This window comes from Pinus tabuliformis, chromosome 8 (genome assembly GCF_031772625.1).
Source record: "Pinus tabuliformis cultivar Carrire ecotype Pingquan chromosome 8, CPIR1, whole genome shotgun sequence".
NCBI classification, from domain to species: Eukaryota; Viridiplantae; Streptophyta; class Pinopsida; order Pinales; family Pinaceae; genus Pinus; species Pinus tabuliformis.
Genome location: NC_142294.1, coordinates 1,879,939,015 through 1,879,965,289, shown reverse-complemented (window position 1 = coordinate 1,879,965,289; position 26,275 = coordinate 1,879,939,015). Strand labels below are relative to the sequence as shown.

At 38.3% G+C, this 26,275-nt stretch overlaps 1 protein-coding gene across 1 annotated transcript; it reads left to right on the top strand.

The window, feature by feature from the left end:
- The first annotated feature begins 1,476 nt into the window (after positions 1-1,476).
- Positions 1,477-6,476, top strand: LOC149243898 (uncharacterized). Its single transcript, XM_089371334.1, has 3 exons — positions 1,477-2,692; positions 2,905-5,157; positions 5,320-6,476. The coding sequence occupies exons 1-3, from the start codon at positions 1,477-1,479 to the stop codon at positions 6,474-6,476; spliced, it is 4,626 nt and encodes a 1,541-aa protein (XP_089227460.1).
- Positions 6,477-26,275: the final 19,799 nt, after the last annotated feature.

The window sequence follows — 26,275 nt, the reverse complement described above, 5'->3', positions numbered from 1 at the left end:
TTACCTTTGTCTGTAATCCATTTCTAAAATTTGGCACATTCCTTCTTCATGTGTCCCTTCTTTTTATAGTAGAAACACTTGGAATCCTTATTAATATTGGCTTGGGGAGGTACTTTACCTTTCCCTTTCCAATTGGCTTGAGATTTGCCCTTTCCACGCACTGCCAGCATTGCATTTTCTTCCAGTTCCATCATCAGTCTCTCTTCCTCTTGAACACACATGGTCATGAGTTCATTAGTTGACCATTTATCCTTATGTGTGTTGTATGAGATTTTGAAAGGTCCGTATTGGTGCGGAAGGGTGTTCAGGATGTAGTGCACCAAGAAGGACTCCAATATTTCAACCTCGAGTTTCTTCACTTGAGCCACGGTGTCCCTCATTTGCATGATGTGCTCACGTACACCTTTCACACTGGTGAGCCTTAGGGATGAGAACTTCGTGATTAGGGTGCTTGCTAGTGCCTTTTCTGAAGTGACGAATTGATCATAAATGGCTTTCAGCAAGTCTCAGACCTTTTCATGCTGATCAATAGAACCACGAATACTAGCTGAAATTTTAGTCTTAATGAACATCATGCTTAGGCGATTAGATCTCTCCCATCATTCATAAAGCGTGATGTCCGTTGCAGTGCTGGTATTAGTGAGTGTTGGTGGTTCATCTTTCCTAATAGCATAGTCTATGTCCATCCACCCCAAATGAAGGAGAACCCTCTCCTTCGAGACCTTATAGTTATCTCCCTTAAGTTCAGGGATATCACAACGAATTTCAAAGAAATTTGCAGGTTGTACAACTGCATAAAATTAAAGATCACATGCTTATGTTAAATTTGAGGCCTAAATAAAATTTCATGTTTTACCAATGTAAACCATGCTTAAAATTGAATCTAATGACATAAAAATTGCCTGTGGGCTAAATTTTCAATTTCAGCAGATTCAATTATTCTTTATAATAGAATTTATCAAATTATTCACTTAATTCATAATTCTAAGGGTATATTATGATTATAATTTGATATAAATTCTATCTTAGTTTTGAACTTTATGATAAAACTATTAATTCATAATTCCTGTGGGTAAGTTATGAATATTTTATCCTAATTAATTATATAAATATAATAAAAATTCCTGTGGGATAAAATTTATTATATTTAGTATAATTAATTACAATTAATGTCTAAATAATCTTTATGTGATCCTAACCAATCATAATTATAATATTATTTAATTAGAGATGTTGTGGCTATTCTCTAATCAATTAAAATTATATGGATCACTAGACATTATTTCTTACAAAAAAAAAATTTGATATGATAATAATGGTAATTTGCATAAATAAAACTAAAATATTCATGCATAACATTCTTAAAAACTCTAAGGGAGCGTGTGCGGAGCTGGAGCGAGGGTTTGGAGAATCGCAGCAGCAGCAGCTTCGCCTTGGCCTGGGCCGCAAGGCCTGTTTTGGGGCCTGGCCTCCGCCATGGCCCATTCTGATCCATCATCTGGGGATGCAGAGAAAGCTTTCTCTGATTTGGTAAAATCTCTGCCCCCTGTCCGTCCGAAGCCAGCAACATCCAAATTTGTTAAGAAACTTGATACACTCCAAGAAGTTCAGTTACCTCCTTCTCTTCCACGAATGGCAGCTTTATCTCTAGCAGAAAAAGGGCTCATTGGGCAGTTCACAGGCTTATGGCCCTCACCAAAGACAGTCCAGAGATGGGTGGAAAGGAACTGGTCTGATAAAACTCAAGGAAAGATTTCGATTCGATTATGCGGCAAAGGCTATTATACCTTCCATTTTGAAACCAAAGCAGATAAGGATCTGATATTTAGAAACGGGCCCTATTTTATGGACTCTCGAGGGTTATATCTGAACAAATGGACCCCTGATTTCGACCCTGAACTCGATATTCCGAATGCGGTTCCGGTTTGGGTCCGTCTTCCCCATCTCCCCCTGCACTGCTGGGGAGATGACTCGGTAAAAGCAATAGGGAATGCAGTCGGCAAGTACATCGACAGAAGCGAGCCTAAAGATAACATGCAAGCTTGTGCAAGGATTTGCGTAGAAGTGGACCTTGGGAAAGGCCTACCAGAAGCCATCAAGCTGAAGGTGGATGACTGGAGCTACATACAGCAGCTGGACTATGAGAAAATTCCATTTAAATGTAAGGTATGTCATGAATACGGCCATTTTGCCAATAGATGCTCTAAAAATACTAATCTTGACTCTGAAGATCAAGGAGATCAGTGGGAAACTGTGAAAAAAAAGAAAGCAGCACCTCAGGCAAAACAAGATCCACCTCCTGAACAACCGGGACCCTCCTCTCCTCGCCCCACCTCTCCATCTTTTAACCCTCCTGGACCTTCCCTTGACTCTTCCTTCCCCTCCTCTTCCAACCCTTTCCTTATTTTATCCTCTGATGATCCTCAGACTGATCAGCCATCTTCGAATCTGATTGAGCCCCCCTTGATTTCTTCGACCCCCTCTCAGCCCGTCATTGATCCTCCCCCCCTCAGAACCACCAGAAGTTCCTCCAAAGACTTTGGCTCCTCCGGTGATATCCACAAGAAACCTGGACCAGGCAGAAAGTCAGCCAAGCAGCATCGGGAAGAAAGCACGCAAAAGGACATAGCCCTAGGGATCCAAACTCCTATGGAATCTTTCATTACAGGTTCACAAGAGAAAGATACAGCAGGTAAAGAACATGAGAGGCGAGCACCTCCTCGCTCGAACGCCTCATGATGAAGCTTTTATCTTGGAACAACAGGGGTATGGGGCACCCCTCCAAATCAGCTGCCCTACGAGACCTTCTTCAAACAGAAAGACCTGAAATTGTTCTGATACAGGAAACCAAGCAAAGTCAGAGCGAAATGCAAATAATTATAGAAGCCCAAAAAAATTTCTCAGGGGCCAGTAGCAACTCCAGAGGAGCCTCTGGAGGAATCACAACCATGTGGAATAAGCAGTACTGGGACTGCAAATCCTTTGTCCTCAATCAAAACTGGGTTAGGACCAACCTTATCAACAAGGAAGAGAGCTGTGACTTAATCATTTATAATGTCTATATCCCCAACCATTACCGGGAAAAGGAACAATGTTGGAAGGATTTGAAGGAAGAAATAGACAAGGAGCAGAACCCAAATGTTATTCTTGCTGGAGACTTCAATTTAATTCTTCATGCGAATGAGAAAAGGGGGGGCACCTTCACCCCCGACCCCTCCAGAAGACAGCTGGAAATGATAATGGCTGAACATGAACTGATGGATATCATTCCAAAAAATAGGAAATATACTTGGAACAACAGAAGATTGGGGCCAGGCAACATTATGGAAAGGTTGGACAGAATACTGGTCAATGTTTCCCTTCTCTCCTCCTTTGCCGCAGGCCACACCAAAATTCTCAGTGCCACAGCCTCAGATCACTTCCCCATTCTCTTAACGCTGGACTCCCACGCTCATTTGGGACCAATTCCGTTCAGGTACAATCCCTTGTGGAGAGACAGCGCTGAGGCCGAGGCTATCATAGAAGAAACTTGGAAGCAACACGTTGAAGGTTCCCCAAATCATATTTGGGAAACAAAACTTCGAAACATAAGGAAGGCACTCAAGGATTGGGCAAAAGCCAGCTATCAAGAGCCAGAAAAAATAAGGAAAAAACTACAGCAGGATTTGGAAGAGATCCACAAACAAATAGAGGACCATGGATTCACTCATCAGCTGAAAAGTAAGGAATGGGAGGTTCAGGGACAGCTAATTCAAATAAAGAGAGCGGAAGAGATCAAATGGAGGATCAAGTCAAGAGAATTATGGTTAAAGGAAGGTGATAAAAATACGGCATACTTTCATAAGCAGGCCACAGCAAAAAAAACAAGGAACAATGTTACCACTATTACTGATAGTCAAGGCAGCCAGCATAATGACCAAGAATCTATAAAAAGAGCTGCCTTCCTCCATTACAATTGTCTCCTCACAGAAAATCAAGGAGACGCTGACTATTCGGCCTTCCTTAAGCATCTTCCAGAAAAAATCTCTGTTGAGGAGAATGACAGGTTAAACAGTGAAATTACAGAGGAGGAGATCAGAAAAGCCATCTGGACTTTACAACCAGACAAGTCCCCAGGTCCAGACGGTTTCCCAATAAATTTTTACAGGGACCATTGGCATTTGATAAAAAAAGATCTTGTTAAAATGATGAAAGGAATCCAAAGGAAAAAGAAAATGGGGGGCTTCACAAATTCAACTTTTCTCGCCCTCATTCCTAAGGAAAACCGCCCCACTTCTTTCTCCAGATTTAGACCTATTTCTTTGTGTAACACTTCTTACAAGATCTTTGCAAAAATTATAGCAGCCAGGCTCCAGCCACTTCTCCCTTCCCTTATATCTGAAAATCAAGGAGGCTTCATGTCCAACAGGCAAATTCATGATACCATCACCTTGGTTCAAGAAGCTATCCACTCCAGCACATCTAGGCAGGAGAAAGGCTTCGTTCTTAAGCTAGATTTAGCCAACGCATTCGATCGAGTAAGACACTCCTTCTTGTTCGCTGTCTTGAGGAAAATGGGATTTAATTCTGCCTTCATCAGCACCATTGCCGCTTGTATCTCTGGCCCCTGGATCTCGCCTCTCATAAACGGCCGCCCTTGCGATGCTTTTCAATCCTCAAGAGGGCTAAGGCAAGGTTGCCCTCTTTCCCCCTATCTTTTCATCTTGATGGCTGAATCCTTTAGCAGCACCCTTGAACACAACAGAAGAGTTGGCCTCATCTCTGGTATCAAGTTTGGAAACGGAGTGAAAAATATCAATCACTCACAATTTGCTGACGACACTCTGCTTATTGGTGGGGCATCCACTACTATAGCAAGGCGCTTCAAAATCCTCCTCGATCAATTTATGGCGTGCTCAGGAGGAGAAGTCAACTTCCAAAAAAGTTGCATCTATGGATGGAACATCTCCAATCAAACAGCCCACAGTATTGCTAACATCTTTGGAGTTGCCTTCAAAGCAACCTGGGACCACTTTACCTACCTTGGGATGCCGGTCACCATGGGCTCTCTAAAAGCCACCACCTGGAATGAAATAATAGACAAAGTCAAAAGGAAGGTTCAGCAATGGGGAACTCAATGGCTTAACCCAGCTGGCAGATTAATTTTGCTCAAATCAGGTATCTCCTCCTTACCTTTATACCGATTCACTCTTTATCAAGCTCCTGCTTCTTTTCACTATAAGCTGGAAACCGCCCTCCGCAATTTTTTATGGCAAGGAGGGAAAAAAGAAAAAAATAGATTCAATTTGGTCAATTGGAAAAGCGTAATACAATCTCCAGATAGAGGTGGGTTGGGAATCAGAGCTCCTAAAATTCTAAATCTCGCATTTGGGATTAAAATGGCTTGGAGGCTAATTAATGAACCAAAAGCCTGGTGGAAACAGGTCATTGAATGCAAATATCTCTCTGACAATAGACAAAGACTCCTTGAAACTGATATTCCCAATAGAGATTCTACCAAAATCTGGCACCTCTGTAAGAAAGCAATCCCCACTCTCATTCAAAACACCTCAAAGATTCCGGGGGAAGGGAGCAGTATAAATTATGCCACTGATAAAATTATGGGTTTCCAACCTCTAAATACTGTTGAAGAAGCCATTCCCTTCATCCTCTATCTTAACAACAAAGGCATTCAGAGGCTGGACCAAATTTCAAAATGGGATGCTGATACTGGAGCTTGGACTAGCTGGGACTTTCCAGTTATTCCCCCACACTTGGAATCAAGCTATCAAGCCCTCCATAAAAATCTTCAGAACAGAGCCCCCATTAAAAAAGGAGCAGCAGATGGGTTTAGATGGGACCCCACGGGCTCAAGCTATACCATCAAATCTGGCTATCAATTCATTTGCAACAACACTTACCAGACTCCCGCCTGGAATCAATGGAGAACAATATGGAAATCTGAGGCCATCCCCAAGGTCAAATTCTTCATCTGGTTGCTGTTAAAGGGCAGAATCCTCACTTCGGAAAACCTAAGAAAGAGAGGGATACATGGACCTTCAATCTGCCCTAATTGTTGCTCTGAGGAGGAAACCATCCACCATCTATTCCTTGATTGCATCTTCGCGAAGAAATGCTGGACCATCATGTCCAACTTGGGCAATATAACATGGCAACCTCAGCAAAACATTGCAGAGACAATCCAAGATTGGAGAAGGAATTGCCCTTGGAAAGATAAAAGGAGCAAGATAGTCAAAAGAACTTGGGATATCATACCTCACAACCTTCTTTGGAAAATCTGGCTCACAAGAAACAAGAAAATCTTTCAAAACAAAGAGGGCAATGTTTGGAAGACATGCAACAATGCTCACCTCTTGGCGCAGGAGACGATGGCAGCCAAATACTCAGGAACAATTAAAGCAACAGACTATTCAGTTGAGGAGAGGCTCATGATCAAGCATATTCTAGGTCGTTCAGGTCATCAACAGAGTATTTAGAGAACTGACAGACAGCATCAACACCAGACCAGGGATTGGGAAATTAGACTACCAACCCAGGATTACAAGAGGTGGATCCAGAGTAACAACTGCCCAATTTTATACTTTGATGGCACCTCAAAGTCCAACCCAGGACCAGCAGGCGCAGGAGGTGTTATCATTGATGAATTAGGAGAAGAAATCTGCAACTACGAATGGAGTTTGGGGGAAAAAACAAATAATAATGCAGAGGCTCTAGCACTGTATCAAGGGTTGTTGCAATTAAAAAGCATGGGGACTAGAAAAGCTCTTGTTTTAGGAGACTCCTCCATAGTCATTGGCCTCATGAACCATCACCGGAGATCTCCAAACAGTAATCTTCAGCAACATATCCAACGCATCAATCTCCTCACCAAACACTTTGAAAAAATTAGATTCTGCCATATCCTTCGCACGCTCAATGGGGAAGCGGATAAACATGCGAATAACGCAGTTGGACATCCGGAAGGTGCATTGAGGCACAATCACAAAGATTTTTTCCAGCCTCTGCCATGAAGCAGGCCGACCCTGACATTGCCCAGGCACGCAGATCCAGCAAGCGTGTGACGGGCATGGTTACAACAGTCCCAGGACACTTGACAGAGAGTATGAAGCGCATAAACAGTCTCATTCAGGCCTTGATTCAAAGAATAACTGACATCCTGAGAAAAAACAATCAACTCAGCGAAGGACGGAAGAACGATTGCACTGCTCCAGCAAATCGACTTAGAGATTTAGGAAAATATCTTAATAATACAGAGGATCCGACTTCTGCAATGCATTCAGGCCATGGTTGGTTCCGTTCCATAAATACGGGCAGAGGAAAGCAAAGACTTGTCATACATTGCTATGAGCAAGAGCAGCTTCGCTGGAATGAAGAAGGCGCACTTGTCCAGAGTCGAAGACGAAATCAATCTCTGGTATCGCCATTCCTTGCTTTGATTATCTCTTCTCTAATCTTTATCGTGGTGCTTTTCAGGAATAGTTTCAGTGGGAAGGCGAGAACTACTGCTCCATTCCTTCATCAATCTCTGTTTTATTTACTTCACCTCTGCTGGCCGTCCTCCATCTTTCAAACTTGCCCCTTTAGTACGCCCCTCTCTGGTTCATTCTCTCTAATCTCCAGTATTTCCCCTTCAAGTTTGCGCGCTATCATCCAGCCTCTCTTTTATTTCCCTTCTCTCACTCAGAAAGTGAGAGCTGTTAGCACGACCCCCTTTTGTTTATTCTCCCTAACCTTCAGAACTCCTCCTTCAACCCTGCGCATCATCATCCGGCCCTTCTTATTCTTCTCCCGCAGCAAAGAGGAGTTAGCAGCCCACCACAGTGAAATCGGCCCTCAGAGAATCCAAGCCCAAGTAGTGATGGAACGTCCTGAGCAATGCTTTCATTGCCGCGATCTTCAGGCCGAATTTGAAGAGGTCAGAGCTCAACAAAGGATATTGGAAGATCAAGTTCGGAACATGGAAGCCAGGCACGCTGAACAGATCCGGAGCCTGGAAGCCAAATTTGATGAGCAGTTCAGAATTTTACACAGCAAATACCGCACAGAAATGAACCTGTTTCTCCACCGAGTTCATACACTTCATGAGCAGTTCAACGGACTCAGCAATAGATGCATTCACGCTGAGGAATCGCTGGCAATCTTAAGGGAAATCATGGAAGCAAAGCAGAAAGATAAATCAACATCCTCAAGTGCAAAGCCAATGGAAGCAGACCAGAACCCAGAGGATTCCACAGCGAGAAAGATCAGTCGTATTGACATTGATTAACTATGTGCTGCAAATGCAAGTTTTGGTGCCACCAGTATGTCCGAATTTATAGTAGCAATAGATGTTTTTTAGCTAGAAGTTATAGAAATCAATTCAAGGACAGGAACCTCAGGTTTTCTCCTTGGATTTGTAATGCTCTCGAAGCAATCTATGTATGGCTTCATGCCTTATTCCCTTTTTCAATCAATATATAGCAGCCGATCTTGTCAAAAAAAAACATTCTTAAAAACTCTAATTAGGTTCTGTAATGGGAATATGTTATGTAATGCATTACGTTTTAGTGTTTAGTGAAGAGTCTGGAATTCCGCTATACATTTTGAAAATTCTTTACATGTCAAAAAAAAAATTCATTATTTATAAAGCCACTCATTGATTTCATTATATTCCTCTTTTTACTCAAGTAAAATCAAATTGTACAATCACTCAGCTTGTACTTTTACAAGTGACTTTCAATTTAGAGATTCGCAATTTAAATTGAAACCTTAGATCTTACAAACGGGTTTCGAACGTAGTTTGGATTGCATCTCATTATAATTAATTTGATAGACATACCAAAATACAGAATGACGACAACAGACAGAAACAAGAGACCTCATTCAATCGGGTAAAACACACGAAATCAAAAAACTCCAGAAAACCCTCATTTTAATGGTAAACACCAAGGCAGAGACAAAATATGGGCTCTAATACCAAATGAGAGCATAGTAGCGATTATTTAATGGCTTAATAATGATTCTTTAATGCGGAATAAAACACTTAAAAAAATCGAAATAAACTTTAATACCCAAGAAGAAATACCTCCAGCCATTGATGCTTGCTCACACTCCCAAATTTGTTGTTTTACAGGATATTGGAAAATGAAACTTGCTCTTCTCTCCTGGAAGTCACAGGTTCCAGTCTGACAAAGATTGCAAATTTATTTCTTCCTCCGCACTTGATATAACTGTCCTTCTTTACAGTACGAGATCCCAAGCTCGACTGCAGTTCGAACCCTTCGGCATCAACTGCCTTTGAAAAAGCTCAACAACCCACCATATGAATGAAAACATTGTATTGGCAGACTCCAACCATTTTGCTATACTGATCAGCCATAGCGTACATAATTGCAATAATGTAGGGTAGGCAACAACAGGCAGCTATGCCAATCACGCAGGCAAGAGCAACACAGAAAACTACAAAAAATACATCGAATGCCAAAAACAACACATAGGCAGTAAATCAGTGGAGAAGACTGGGGCTTAAGAATTATATAGAGGTAGGCAGATTGTTCCCAAATCCCGTTTGGCATTTCCAAGCTCTAGTCCTCTAACTTGATGGTGTAAAACTAAAGGGGGTTGAGTTAGTGAGCTTGGGGACCAAACAGAATTATATATAGCCAAGCTTCCATCAAGCTTCTGTTGGCTATGTGTCAAGTGTTCCACAGATCATGATAGAGAACTGCAGAGGGAGTAATGGACCACTCCAGAAGCTCCCAACAAGAAATTAATTAACTGCAGTTGATTTCTGTAATTTAAGGAAATAACTGTAGTTGGTTTCCATAATCTAAGGAAATGACTGCAGTTGGTTTCCAAAAATCACTGCAGTTGGTTTCCAGAAAGTCGTTGGGAGAGGGAGCTTAACAAATATTCCTAAGGAGTTGGCTCCCTCACACATTTACAGCAGATTGAACAACCTCACAAGTACAACTTTTCAGTTTTGGTTACTTTTGATATTGTCTTTTTAAGTTTGTTTGTCTTTTATAGCCTATAAAACAAGGATTTTGGTTTCATTTCACCATAATTGGGTTTACTAACCTATCTCTGCACACTTTGCATTGTTAGGGGACTACTGATTGGTGTCATTTCACTGCAATTGGATTTTTCTATAGCACCATAATTGGATTTGCTAACCTATTTGTGCATACTTTGAATTTTCAGGTACCATTCCGATATCATTGTTAAAACTTAAATATCTCCATTTTAATTGAATTGGACATTTCCATAAACAACCTCGGAGGGAGCATAAGCCTACACGCACTTTACTTCTCTTACATTAATGAACTATCACGTACTAAATATCCCCTCTTTGATTAGCGAGTAGCCCAAATTTATGGTCTCCAAAACTATAATTGGTGTCATTTCAACATATATAATTGGATGTTTCCATGGTTTGTTTCATTCTATCATCATTGTTTTTTCTCACATATTTTTTCACATTTTGCATGGTCAGGAGCCATTTCCAACATCTTTGTCATTTGCGCATTCCACAAGAACTGGCCTGGTGGATTGACACTTTTCACCGACTTTTGTTCTCCATCACCACTGCCAAATAAAGAAGATATTTACCGTATTAGCATCATTGCCCTACAACCGTTGGTCTGAGTTCGAGGCCTCTTCTTTCAACCTTGAGATCCCGATCCCAAGATCAGTTCCGTCGTGGGCCTCTTCTTCCCTGTAATTTGTTTGCTAGAGGACATGCACGTTTGATAAACCTCATAATCATACAAACATCCAAGGGATAGCTGTATGTTCTTCCCAAAGTCTGCGATTGGTGCAGGCTAGAATTTTATCACTAGGGCAAAAAAAACCACTCCCATATTTAGAAATATCCAAAACAGTCCAATAATGTCTTCCTCGCCAGCCAATCCCTATTGAGCTCTCCACTGATTGGTACCAATGCCTCTACCTCTGAAGATTTCCATAGGCTCTACGGCTATGAAAGCCACACTCACTATTACATGTTTTCACTACTTTCATTCATAACATGGTTGGTTGCTTCATTGCTAAACCAGGCTCCCAATGCTTTGAGCCAGCATTGAGCCTCCATTTCCAATTCTATTAGGTTTTTTTGCCAAAACCCAGCCAACCTACCAAATAGGTTGCCTGCACTCACATCCCTTGGTCTATTACAATTAATCTAAATTCATCTTAACTCACGATCTATCCAATCAAACACATTTTCTTTTTATCAAGTTCTTCTCTACATTTTGTTGTTCACACTACCGTTCTGGGGCATTTTGAAGCACTGCCACACACATTTTCTTTCTATCATGTTCTTCCTCTTTGTTGCGTTGTTCACACTAACATCTTCCAGCGCCTATATAAATAACAATTATTCATGAGAAGATTACAGATCTTGTGAACAAATTTGATAGTGGAGTGGTAATGAAGATCACTTGCCAGCTTCATTTCATTAGGCTCATAAGAACAAAGCGGTGGCTCGACAAGAATTCTCGGGACATCAGGTTCTATGGGCTGGTGGTTAAGTTTTGGATAATGTTGAATCTCTTAATTAGAAATACAAATTTGTTTTTCAATGTAAAAATACAGATTTTATCCATGTAAATTTTACTAAATATTTATCAATATATGATAATATACCAATGATTACCCTATGTAAGTACCCATATATACCTACAGAGATAAAAAGAGGATGACCTATGAATGAACTTAGCGAGTTGTAGAAATATAGTATGAGCGCCCAAGGCAATGTATGATAGAAGGATTAAATAGCAATTTTTTAATGGACTAAAGTTTCAGACCGCAGAATTCAAGCGGATTGAAAAGAGAAACCCTCTTGTTGGGTTACAATCAACATATGGTATATTTTCAGAGAACTTTGGCGAAACTATTGAATGTGTTCTGTGATCCATCATTATCGCAAGGATCTTTTATAGACAGCGGCGTAGTGGGTTTCACTGTTCTGATGAAATGGGGACTTACCTGTTCTGAACGTAATCATTCTTATTTATCATTTTTTTTTAATCAATTATATATTTTCTTTAAAAATTTTAAAATGTAATTTTTACGAGTATTCCTCTCACTTGATTCCTACCATTATACTCGTGGAGAAAATATTAAATTGGTCAAGTACCAAAGCAGATGTGGAAGACAACACTATTTCAAGGAGTTGATAGAAATTCAGATATAATAAATTTACTAAAAAGATGTATTATAACATCCACTAGCGCATAAAACAAAACAAAAAAATTTATAATTCACCCCTTCAATTTTTACCACTTAACCATTCTATTGCCAAGTTTAAGGGGAAAATGTGTTTTCCCTAAATAATATTCAAACAATTAGAGGAGCATATATATGCATATTTATTTTTGGTTTTGGCATAGATACCAGTATAGATTCATGTTAAGTACGAATCTAACAAGAGCTCAAAGGGATCAAAATTTTCAGGTGCAAACTTGTTTAGAGTGCAAAATACAATGTTACCATACATCTTCAAATAGTTTATTTAAATGTTTGCTTGAAATATTTTTAAAAAATATAAGATTCAAACATCGTAATGACACATTTTTTTTAATTTTAATTAGTTTACAACATATTCATTTTTTTATTATTATAGCCAACATTAATTTTTTATTTAAAACATAACTTTTATTTTATATTTTTATTTTAAAGAGAACAGACGGACAAACTTGCACATCCCCTCATACTGGGTTGTAGAATGAGTCTGTCAACTCAATTAACGAATGTAAAATTCTTACATTAAACTTAACATTTCAAAGTATTTCCTATTATGAGCAATATAGTGGCATATGCTTAACCATTAGTAATGGGCATATATTTGTTCTTCGGTTAATAGCGATGGCTTGGCTTGTGTTATTAGAGAAGTCTCCCAAACCTCTAGTTGGTGCTCACAAGAATAACTCTCACTTTGTTCGTATGGGATATTTGTCCTCATGCTTACCTTTGATCGCGTTAGGTGATGATCAGATGACCCAATTTTTGTTGGGACGATTAAGGGTAACTATCCCGACTTTGGTCTCACCATCGACATTGTTACTTTGCCTCCTTGTCGTAATGGCTCTGCAACAAACCCTACTGCGCCAAGGGCTTTTGTTTAACAATTCTATTATTAGTTGTTGGTGAGTTAGAGAATTGTTGTTTCTTCCTCTTACTTAGTTTTGTAATTATGGTGGTTTCAGGTTCTCACAGTGGTTTGTTTATGGTTGTCACAGGTGCCCAACTTGCATGGAGGGTTACCTGCTGGAAAACACAGTCGTTCCTCCCTAGCGTTTGGCGTGACTGTAGCCTTCCAAGTAATGCCAAGTATTTTCCTTCACTTCTCACAACTACCTACAAGTAGACCCCTAAAGGGTTTTTAACTCTCGTCTTCCTTTATTAAAATATGCAACTACAGTCAAATTCCACTTTGGACAACTCATTTGATGGAGATAATGATTGCATTGAATTCATCTTTTCGAGAGAACCAAAATCAACCTAAATACCATTCAAATCCAATAAAGGAAAGTGTACTTTTGAAAAAAACTCCACATGTGCATATTTGATAAGGTTGGCCCTATTGTTGCACAAAATGCCTAAGCATCGCGACAACGGCTAAGATCGAGGGTTGTCACCTTGATCCTCAATCTCTCTATTTAAGCTATCTCCCTACAACATGCTAAGGGGGGTAGACCCTACGGAAATGGAATGGAGGAAAACTAGTTGGAAACCAACTAGTTCAGGAGACACAGTGAAGCGACCAAGTACTTGATTTAGATTTAGCAAGATTTATAGGATTTGATTAGATTTTAAGCAATTGATGTTAGTGCCTTATGGAGTCAAGTATCTTGCTATGAAATTTAGGACCAAGTAATTGATTTGCAACTACTGCTTGAATGAATGACTATCTTATATGAAGTGCAGATCTTGAAGCTAATATGAGATGCAAGAATCTTGGTTAATTTTAGTTAAATGCCTATCTAAGTTTTAACCCTTCGATCCTTTCTATATTGAGCCTTATTTCATAATAATTAGTAGAGAGAATATATGGTGAAACACACTAACGTGTGATTAACCATATCTCTCCTGAAAATTTAACATACTCGGTGCCTCTGGCACTGCAGAGAGATGTGTCTCTGATGACTACAAGGTCACCATTTTAAGTACTATTAAAAGCAGGCTTCTCAAGCAAAGATGGATGGGTACCTATCCCTCTATCAACCAAGCTTATGCTTGGAAGTGGATTTTAGTTATGTAAAACTAACTTAATATGCAAATGCACGAGAGAAGATGAGATGAAGTTAGATTCAAGGATGAAAAGTGTTTATGCTACAATTTGCTTCAGAGTTATATATCAAAGCCCTTAATTGTGAAAATGAATATTCACTTCATTAGACAAATATTGAAAGATAAACTTCTTAGTAATATCATAACTAGACCACATGCTTACTTCAAATCTCCTAGATTATTTCAAATGTAATTACAGCTCAAAGAGAACAAAAGGATATTCACAAATTAATATCAGATGCTCAAAAAATACTCAGTTTATGAAACAAATGATATGCAATTTATCACAATTCCGTGACAGAGTACTTAATTCTCAAAAATTGGTTTTTAGGACAGCAGTAAGAAAAACTCTATGACATCAACAATATGACAATGAAAACAGTAAGCTATCAATGTTATCTTTATGCCAAAAATTTACCGAAAATTTTCCAAACTTGCCCACATGAATTATAAAAATATTTCAGCCTGTTATGATGTGATTTCTAGAATTATATCAGATCTGATATACTTATTACATCCAACAATTAAAACATGAAGTAGGCCTAATGATGGATGCCCAACCTAAGAAATTAATCCCTTAATGTATTAGACAACTTACAAACTGATTTTAGGTTTACCCACATGAAGCTTTTCCACTGTTATATTTCAGGTTTCAGAAACAAAATTATTCAGAGATAACATTCACCCAAAATGTAGATCTAGGCCAAATTTTTTATACCCATCAAACATAAATGACTTATTAATGTATTTAACAATTTTTTTAGCTAATTTCAAACCACTTAGATGTGTTTCCCACGACTATTATAAATGCATATGATTGTTGTAGAAAACAATGAGGAAAAGCAAGGTTTAGAGATCAAACCCTTAGGCCGTAGGCCTTGAAGATCACTTGCCCAAGTTGCCAAAAAAATTTCAATACCTGGAACATAATTTTTTACTATTTTTTTTGCAAAAAACCACCAATGATCACTTTCAGAAAATTTAAATATTCAGATCAAAAATATAGCAAGGGGAATCTAGGCTCAATCAGGGCTAGCACTAGGCCCAATTGGGCTAGTTTTGGGATAGGAGAAGACAGATATGGGATTAGGAGCCCCAGTACTTGAAACCCTTGTTATGAAAAAAATATTTTGCTTCAGATCTTCAGATTTATTGCAAAATATTTAATGGTTGGCCCTGCAAAAATATTTGGGACAATATCTTGCCCTCCAGGATTGAGATCTGTCTCAAAACCTCCAGATCTGCTTGAAAAAATCTCAGATCTGAAGATTTCCTTGGCTGGTTTCTTATATCTGTTCTCGCAAACAATCTTTAAGCCCAAATCTTGCCCTCCAGGGTCTAGATCTGGCTCAGATCTGAATATTTCCTTGGTTGATTTCTCAAATCTATTCCTGCACAAGTGAAAAGAGAAACATCCAATGCCTAATATGTACAACAATAGAGAAAATCTCAAAAACCCAAGTGTTAAAATTCAAAATTGTGTTACAAAATTTTAGATCTACACAAGTAAATAACATATCTATACAAATAATTTATAGATCTATCATATCTGAGGAGTATGAGTCCAACTCCGCTACTAGATCTGATAATCTAAGGCTCTTAATAGCTAGATCTATCAAATTTTCCACAAAATATTCAAAAGATTTTGAAATTTTAGAGAGGTACTAGCCAAAAAACACCCTAGGGAAAAAAAAAGATTAATCATTAGATAAATCAGGAGGCTTATATGAAGTAGGCTATTCAGAAAATATGTGTTGATAGTTGGCTAGTCCAACCGAAAACTATCCCTAAACGCTCAATGAGAACCCAAGAAATCTTTTGTAAACACTAGATCAACCATCAAATCAAGTAGAGAAATAGAACAACAATAAAATTCTGAAGAAATAGAGATACCTACAACTTCAATCAAAATTAAAAATTTTACCCTAGATCCAACAAACTGAATAAGATACATGTATTGCGAGAGATTTTTCGGCGAAAATCACATGAGAAACCATTTTTCGACGCGTTTCGAACCAACTAGTGTGGTTCATCATCAGGACAAGTTGAAGAAACAAATGTTTGTTTCTTCAACTTGTCCTGATGATGAACCACACTAGTTGGTTCGAAACGCGTCGACAAATGGTTTCTCATGTGATTTTCGCCGAAAAATCTCTCGCAAACTTGTTATGGATCACAGAAGCCTCAGCTCTACAAGATACATGTATTCAGATGAAGAACTTGATTTGTTTCTTCAACTTGTCCTGATGATGAACCACACTAGTTGGTTCGAAACGCGTCGAAAAATGGTTTCTCATGTGATTTTCGCCGAAAAATCTCTCGCAAACTTGTTATGGATCACAGAAGCCTCAGCTCTACAAGATACATGTATTCAGATTATTCTAAGAGATCTATTGATTGATAGTTTTCACATAATATTAAGCAGAAAAAAAAACAATGGTACCATAAATTCATGAAGAGGAACACCAATACAAGTTGAAACCGCAAAGACTTTTTCATTTATTCCATAAAAGTTTACAAGAGCTTCAAGAGCTAGTACACGATCAAAAGATCAGATGAAAAATAGACTGACACTGACATTTAATTTATAAATAAATTTTCAAATGGCTAGTTCGCTTGATCCCTGTCAAAGTAATCTCGAACGTTGAAAAAGATTTGATTATCTTCTAATCTTGTCTATCGAAATTATTTATTTTTTAGGAATTTCAAATTTTTCATTTAATTCCTTTTTAATTAACTCAAAAATAATAGTTTTGAATTAATTACCTCAAAAAATTGACTTTGATTTAACTATCAAGGTCCAAGGGTCCAATATTTCTTAAAATTTTCAATATTCCCTTACCCAGGACCTTTAAAAAATTATTTCTTTAACACCCATGAATTTTACCTCTAGAGGATTTAATTTATGTAGGACATAAAATTAGTTAAATTTTCAGCTAAGGATTTTCAATTTAATTTGACCAGAGAATTTAATTAATTGACTTATGAGGGGATTAATTATTTTTCCAACCCTCTAATACTTATCTATGGTGTCTAATTATGAGGGACCATGCACTAAATATTTTTTACACAAAGATTTTACATTTTAATACATAAAGAGGGAAAACCTGTTCATTATAGACCCTAAAAAAATACCAATTTCTTCGACACAAAATATAATCCGGTAGACCAAGTGACTTGTAATAAAATAATCTAGCCAATTAGCTAGGATTATTCCCAAATAAATTTTACATAGACTCGATCTAAAACACTAGGACTCGCCTAAGATCTTAGCGACAAAATCCACTCTAACTTTGGGGTAAGAGTGGAGGGAAAAATGCAGCCTATCATTAGAGACACAGATGAATCAGTTAGACAAAATACCTCCTAAAATGGAGATCACCGCAAAAACCATAGGCTTACCTAGGCTGTTACATACATACGCGGTCATACTAAGATTATTTACATTTTACATATCCAGAATGGGCTGACATATTCATAAAATTGTCGACTGATGATGAAATTTGAATGGCACAAACACTCAAACATGATGGATCCCTTTTGCGAAAAAAGGGGGTGTACAGCTATGGTGTCGTTGACATAGAGTGGTCAACATCTCGCTCTACTTGGGGACACATTGCTTCATCGGAGGAATGTGAGAATCCAAAATCTGCATCCAAGCAATGCACAAGAATATATAAGTAGCGTCCATCCACAATTCATCATATAACATTAACCACATGAAAAGATAAGCTCTTCATTTATTAGCTATTCTACTAACAAGCCCTAACGGTTAGCTCAGTTGGTCAAAAACCGTGCCTCGCCATCGGTAGGTCATAGGGTCGATTTTGCGCGAAGCCCTTGGGGTTAGGTCTTGCCAATAGGCTGAGGGGCGATTATCCCATATTTTTCCGTGGACGTAGCGACCACTCACTTACCAGGGTGTTTGTGAACCACACTTTAGAGAAAAAAAAAAACAACTATTTTACTAACATGAAAATATAAATTTAATCTAACTACAAAGTGAAAATGTCGAAATAACAGGGTGTAAGGTTAGAGATACAATACAAAGGATGCATTGTGGCATCAGATGTGTTCAATATAGTGCATACTAAGCATTTTCCTGCTTTCAAGCAAATCTATGGGTCGTTTTTCGGATGTGCCATGTCCAATCTTGGATATGGTAGGACTTTTTCTTATCCGAAAATCAAGCTGCTGGTGGCCATCAGATGCATCAAACTGCTTCGTTATTCTTTTTCTTTTTCGCTTCGGGATTTTCTTTGTGGCAGGCTATATCACTGATGATGTGGAACATTCTACTTGAGAAATTTCAGACGAATTATTTGAGATATTTGTGACATGCCTCTCTTGATATTGCATATGTTCTGTTAGTTTCAGTCAGTTCAACCTGTCACTAGTGATCAAATATCCTCTTACAAGGTGTTGATAGGGTGTCAAGTCAATTTTTTGTCATTTCAGTGAATCTTCAAATAAAAATATGGTCACTGGCTATTGTATCTAGGTTACTGCTGCTCCCTTCACTTACTCGTGGTCTTCATCACTCATCATGTTCATTGTCTTCTTTGAGGTATCATATCTTCATTTAAATGTCTTGGGTCATGAAATGGTTAAATTCCTCATTTTAGATCATAATCTAGGGTTTCACTCCATGTGTCATCATGATAGCATAAGTAAAAAAAAACATCTCCATCATGTCATTAAGTGGGTAAAGGGAGTTAGCGGTTTTGGGAAAGCAAAATAAATGTAAAGGTAATGTTTTATTTCAAATAAGACAATGCTACAATACACTACCTCGTCTCATCATTTCTCACACGGAAATTTTTTATTCAAAATATGTTTCTAACCAAATGGAAAAGAATTTTACAAAAGTGAAAGAGGTTTTTGTCAACAATAGGATAAGGAACAAAAACCTCCTTCCATTTATGCACAGGTATTATGATTTGAGATAAATTCCCAAACTACACTTACTACATGAGAGTTGCTACACTTATGGACAATTTGACTTCAAGACAGTTTTTCATGGATTTGGAGCAGGTGTTGGCAGTGCTTAAGGACTCTATTGTGTATAAGACATTATAATATTTCCAACCATACCACTTTCAGCCCTGTTATCACCCCAAGAAACTCTCCTAGGTTGTATCTCATAGATGCTTGGGAACATTACAAACTCAACAAAATGTTGGAAATGGATGAATGGAAGGAATGATGCTTGTTCAAGCCAGATAACCACTTCTACTATGCTTAACTCTAGACATGGGTGAACACCCCCAGGCTACAAGGCTTTAGACCACCAATTACTCACAGTTTGAGGATTAGGTGCACATGAAGAATACTGACCACACCAGCATATGCACAAGACCATGTGATGGCCGGCTGCAACCAGTAAAGAGGTTTGCAAATCTATTTCCTAATGCACAGACAGGATGATAGCTCTTTGGCATTAAGTAAACACAAACCTGCATAACACATTCAATGATATATACTAGACTTCAACACAGAGGTGGGATGACAGCCCCTCAAATGCTAAATATCAAGAACACATGAAATAATGCATAACAGGCACAACCTAGAACAGAGTAGAAATGGAAAGTGAGCAATTAACAGCAAAAGAAGCTTGTATTAGCTGAAAATGAAGACCAGACGCTGCAAGTATCAAAGTAGTTATAGTCTCCAGAAGTTGAACCTTACATCAAAACAACAACCATCAACCCTCATTACCTCTTGTTTCTAGGTATATATAGAATTTGATTACAAAGATATTCTGTTGTCTATGAGCGGAGGGGTCATAATGGACCACCAACCGCTTTAACTCTCTGATGGATTTTCTACTACAATCTGACCATGTTCTGCGAATGAATTTGACATTCTCTGGTGCTCTGTTGTCCTTCTTGAGCAGGTGGAGTGTCGTATGGGAGAAATTCCATAACTATTTTAACTACTCGAGGCATGTCCTTCCTCTTCTCAGCCATTTTGTTTCTTGAATGCAGTTGTTGAGGAGAAACTGCTCGGAGTACTAAACACTGGCCACCTTTGTCCTTCAGATGCACGGCATGACCCGGGTGTGTTGACTGCATGGCGGATGTACGAGCGGGTGGAGAATAGATATCGGCCATTGGATCGCAGAGATGGATGGCTGAGATATCTTGGCACGGAGAATCGGGCGGAAACGAAGGCAAGATGATCGTGAGCTATTGGATCTTGTAGATGGACAACGAAGATCAGCTTACAGGAGATATCAAGAGAAAACATGAACAGACAAATGTGAGCCATCGTATCGCGGTTTGAGCCAAAACCGAGGACCAAGCTTACTTTGGCTTCTTTGAATTATCAACAACCTGTAGTAGAGCTAACAAGCCCAAACCTCCTCCAGGAAGGTAGTAAAAAGTTCTCTACAAGTTGGCACTGTGCTTTTGTTAGAAGCACGCTGTGTGTTTGGCTCAACCTTGGGAAAACCCATTTTTTGCAGCCTTAGAGAGGCCATTTTACATGTTTAAATACTCTATCGACAATTATACATCATAATATTTCCAATGGTACCTTCAGATCATGATTTGGATTAGTGGAAGGCATCCAAAAGTGCTCTGCAATTTCGCACTGCCCTTTTGTCAGAGACACTTTGCATTGTTGGAGTGACCTTCGAAAAATCAGTTTTTTGACCTGCTGGAGTGTCCCAATTACATTCTTGAGGGGTCCATATTGTAGAAGACTTCAAGATATTTCCAACGAGCTATCAAGTTTGCAATTTGGAGTAGTTTAAGGCCTCCAAAAGTAGGTTGGAAGAAGGCATTGTGTTTTTGAAGGTGGCACTGTGCTTTTGTGAATTGCACTGCGCATAGGACAGAGTATCTCGAAACTCACCAAAAATCACCCAAATTCAAATTGTAAGCTTGCATTCGAGTCTTTTATTTCTCTAAGCCATCTAGCAAGGTTTTCAAAATGGAGGGAGATTCTTCACCATCAGAAAAGAGAAAACATCGTAAAGGAGGGAGGATTCTGAGGTATGAGCCCACAAACTGCCATGAAATCGACTCTCCACCATTCATTAGACAATGCTTTGAATATGTCTACTTTCAAAGAGTGGGTGAAGTAGGTTTTCATGAGAAGCTCACTGATTGGATTTCCACCAATCCAAAAGGGGAAAAAGGCACCATAGCAGAGATTGAATTTACATTCTCAGTAATTTCCATCTTTCTTGCCACCGAGATACCTAATCATGGGGAGTATTGGTTCAAAGGCATGAGCCTAGACCTTGAGCAATAAAAACCTTTCTTAAAATCACCTTATAGAGAGGCTCATTGACACATAATTCCATTTAGATACCTATTGGAAAATCATGCACCAATGATGAATGTTGTAATGAAGATTTTCACCTCTGAAGGGAGATTTTCCAGACAGTATCAATACCACATTAGGCTGCTTATGCATTTCAAAACTATGAAATATCTCAACCTATGTAACTACATGTGTAGAAGTCTTATAAAAATGTTTGAGAACGTGCAAATGAAAAGTAAAGAGCATTACCCTAGGTTTTTCCATCACAGCTTGATAATGGTTGTAGTCCTCCATCAGTTGGAAAAAAAGAATATGGCATGGGATACCTTTATTGAAACATCATTGCAATGGCATGAAACTATTTCATCAATTCATCACCAAGATACATGAGAACAACCTATGGAGATAGGGTCATCAAGAAAATTAGAGGAGGTTCCCAAGGCACCTAGAACTAAGGTGACTAAAATATATCAGAGAGGAAAAATGCTTGTGTTTACTTCTCAAGATGAGAAAAGGGACAACCCTTCCGCATCAACACAACAGGTATCACATTTACAGGATGAGGAGATAATTGAGCATGATTTTGAAGTAGTTGACTTGGAGGCAGCAAATGGGCATTCAAACTTGCAGCAAGTTATCAAGGAGAAGGATTCCCAAATCGGAGAGCTCATGGACAATTTGGCAAGGACCAGATTTATCATTTCTTTCCTTGAACAAGAAAATAATCAACTCAAATCCAAATAGCTAATAATGGAAAAAGAGCAATCCAGGATGTTGAAACAAGAGGTAAAAGGCAAATCAGTGTTAGAGCATGAGGAGCATGATGAAAAGGAAAAGCAGGTTGGAAAGAATAAACCAAGGATAAAGGGTCTCAAAATAGCATTGCAGAAAGAAAAAGACCAAAACCTACTAGATGAAGACTTGGACATTGAAGACAGAACTGCTTTGGAGATTAATGAAGACATAGAGTATTGGCTAGGTAAGGTAAATGGTCATATAGAGAATCTTCTTGAAAAGGATAACAGGGACAACTAGTTGTTGAGGCACATGGCCAACCACTACCAAACCAGAAACATGATTTGCAACATCAAGCTTAAGCAAATGCAAAACAAGCTCAAGGAAACCCTAAAAGGAAAAGACGAGAGGGATAATTTGGAGATGCATGCTGAAGTGTCCATGAGAGCATAATATACCTCATTTTGAAATTCTGGACCAATTTTTGGAGTTTTCCAGCATTTTTTGTTTATGGTGAAGTTTGGTGCAAAACTCAGAAATTGCATTAGTTACAGAAACGTAGCGCCTTGGTGTTGTGCTTTTTCCTCAGAGCTCCAAATGAAAAGTGGCTTGAATTTTTGGAAAGATGGTGGCATCCTCTCAAAACCCATTTCATTAGGTTTCTCAGACAGGGCTCAGATTTTGAGAAAAATGGGTCAAAAATCAACATTTTTCCCCTCTTTTTGACAGGCGCTGCGCTTTTGGAGACACCTTGGGAGAATCCATTTTGAAGGCCTTCTCATGGGGCATTTTCAAAAATTCAAGATGTTATGGAAGATAGATAGGAAAGGATAGTTTACTATTCTCTCAGGTTTCAAATATGACTTCAGAAAGGCACCTAAAAGTGGCCTCAAAGTTGGCACTGTGCTTCTGTAATTTTATGAGTTTTTAATTTAAAATTCCACTATGTAATTTCTCAGGTTTTCAGTTTGACTTGGTCAAAGGTAACTTGATGATGTAAAATTAGTAGTTCGAAGTCTAGATGATGTAATAATGAATAAATTAGCATTATAGGTTGTGTTTATGGTTAGTTAGGCCTCATAAATGAAGCAAAACTCAAATCAAAGTCTAACAGAAGAGTTTGTTTTTGACCTTCTCACTCTTACTTGTTCGTTGAGAGATTCTTGGAAAATGTTCCACCACTTAGGGGTTCGACCCTTGAAGGTGGGGAAGATGTTTTTAGAGTATATATGTATCATTTCTCATTCACAGAGAGGTGTTGGACTTCAGACGAGAGGATTTGTATCTAATGCTTTCACTTAGCTAATCAAAGGAGTAATTACAACTAATTTTCAGAAATTCATGTGTAGTGAGTTTGTGATGTTGTTTTCTTTCTATGATAGTTTCTTATGAATGAATCCATCTTTCTTAACATGTTTTTCTTTCCTCAGTGATTTTCCTTACAGTTATATAGGCATAATTCTTTATATTTAAATCTCTATTTATGTGGGAAATCATTTCTATGTATTTCTTCTTCTAGATTAATGAATTCATGGTACACATGCTCATTATGACCTTCTAATATTTTCACACCCTACACTACATTGACAAAACTCTCATATCCATCACAATACACTGATATCTTTCTCCTCTTTATGCCTGCTACTACAACCCTTTGAGGCCTTGACCTAATTGCTTTTTCTCATCCTTAGTCTAGCAATCCAAAAACCCTAAATTTTCAAAAAACTCATCCAAACTATTATATCTAGCCTAAAACCCATTTTTCTTCCAGTCATTAACTGTGAAATCTTTAGAGAGATCCCTCTCTGGTTTAACAGGGCTAGTTGCTAGACTGTAAGTGGTTTGAAGTTGCCTCTTTCGATCTCCTCCTTAGCCCGGGACATTGTAGGTGATAACATTTTGGCACTGTTGCTAGGGAACGAAAGATCATATCTTCCATGGGAAAGAATGACAAGGATCAGATCTGATTAATGATGGTGAATAGTGATCAGACACAAGAAAGGTTCTACATCTTTCACCTGACGACTCCAGTGTCGAAGAATCCAAAGGTTCAAAATTTTCATGGTGACTCCATTTTTCAAAAACCGATAGTTTGAAGAACTTCTTGGTGACTTAATTGTTTCAATATGGTTTATTGCTCGAAGATATGCTCCTATGAATCGAGCTCATATTCCTGTTTTTCCAAACTGTATTCCTTGTATAGATTGGCAAACAAGGCTACCAAAGTCTAAAGGTCGGGATGGAGAAGATGCTAGTTTGCATTTGGCCAAATTTCATTTTCATATTCACAGATTAAATACTAAGTTTCCTGAATATTGTTTGATGAAGATCTTCATGGATACCTTGGAGGAAATAACAAGGAAATGGTGTGAGAGTCTACCATTTGCTGGTTTATGTTCTCTAAAGGATTTTCATTTAAGTTTCTTTCAACATTACCAAAGCTGTAATTTTTTCTTATCAATGATGGACAGATGTTGTGAGATTTATGAAAATTTCATTAAATTCCTTGAAAATTCATATGGGGATGAAGAATGTATAGAAGAAGATATATTAGAATCCCTTTATGATTTTTCTTCCAAACAAGAATTAGCAGCTTCCTCCTTAGATGAAGCAGACTAGGATCAAAATAAAGAAAGACCTATTCCTGATCTTGAAAATGAAAATCACCAAGCTAATGTTGATTTCAATAAAGCTAAGTGTTATCCTTTGTCTGAAGATGAAATAGATCATCTCTTGAAAAACCATGTTACAACCCAAGTTAAGGTAGGTTTGTAACACTCACATAGTGAAGAATATATAAGTGAAATTTCTTCCATTATTGAAAACGAAAATCTGGGTTTAAATGATGACAATCATGAGACTGATGAAACTATACAAGAATTTGTTGTGAGTAAGCCAATTTGTGATGTATATTTCCTGCAAGGAGATCAGCGAACATGGATTGTTTTCTTTCATGAGAGGATAGGGCGGACATGTTTAAGAATCTTGAAGAATTTGTTATGTTCAAGGATGATTTAGACTATGAATTGGAAGAGTATGAGTCGGAGATAGATAGTATGCCAGAGACAGAATCATAGTTTCTCATGCTTGAAGAATTTACAACCAACACTTAGGTAGCAGAAAGTCATACTTCCCTATGCCTTCCTATGGATCAACAACCAAGTATTCATTCAGATAAAAATGAAAGGAGTACTTGTATTTTTGTTGGATTTGAATACAAGCTAACATTTCAGATTTTTAAGGATCCTTACACTGATTTGTTGCACAACCATCTGGGAAAATAATTTTTCTTGTATTTATGGATCATGAGCACATGTTCAGTGGACACTTGGAGTGGCCTAGCTTTTGGTTTTTCTGCCTGCTCAAGGAAAGTGTGAGTAGGATTCAAGTAAGTAGCCATTTTTTGGATTGGTTACACAAGAGGGATCATTACACATGATTGTACATACATCTTCAGCAGGTGTGCAGTTATCATCAGGATTTGAAGCCCGAGGTGAAGGCCCTAAGATCCCAATGGTCTGTTGCTATAAGTAAGTTCAGCCAATGTGATTTTATAGTCAATTCATTTTAGTTTGTCAAAGTCAGTTAGTCACTCAGTTTTCAGTTTTGAGTTTGGTATTTTCATTTTGACTCCATGCCCAATGAATAAGGCTAGCTAGTCTATGGTTTTCTTGACACCTCCAAGGAGTTTCCATGCCCAGCTGGAGCCAATTTTATTGTTAGTCAGTTCAACCTATCACCAGTGATCAAATATGCTCTTACAAGGTGTTGTTAGGGTGTCAAGTCAAATTTTTTTCATTTCAGTGAATCTCGAAATAAAAATTTGGTCACTGGATGTTCTGTCTAGTTCACTGATGCTCCCTTCACTTACTCATGGTCTTCATCACTCATCATGGTCATTTTCTTCTTCGAAGTATCATATCTTCATTTAAATGTCTTGGGTCTTGAAATGGTTAAATTACTCATTTTAGGTCATAGTCTAGGGTTTCACTCCATG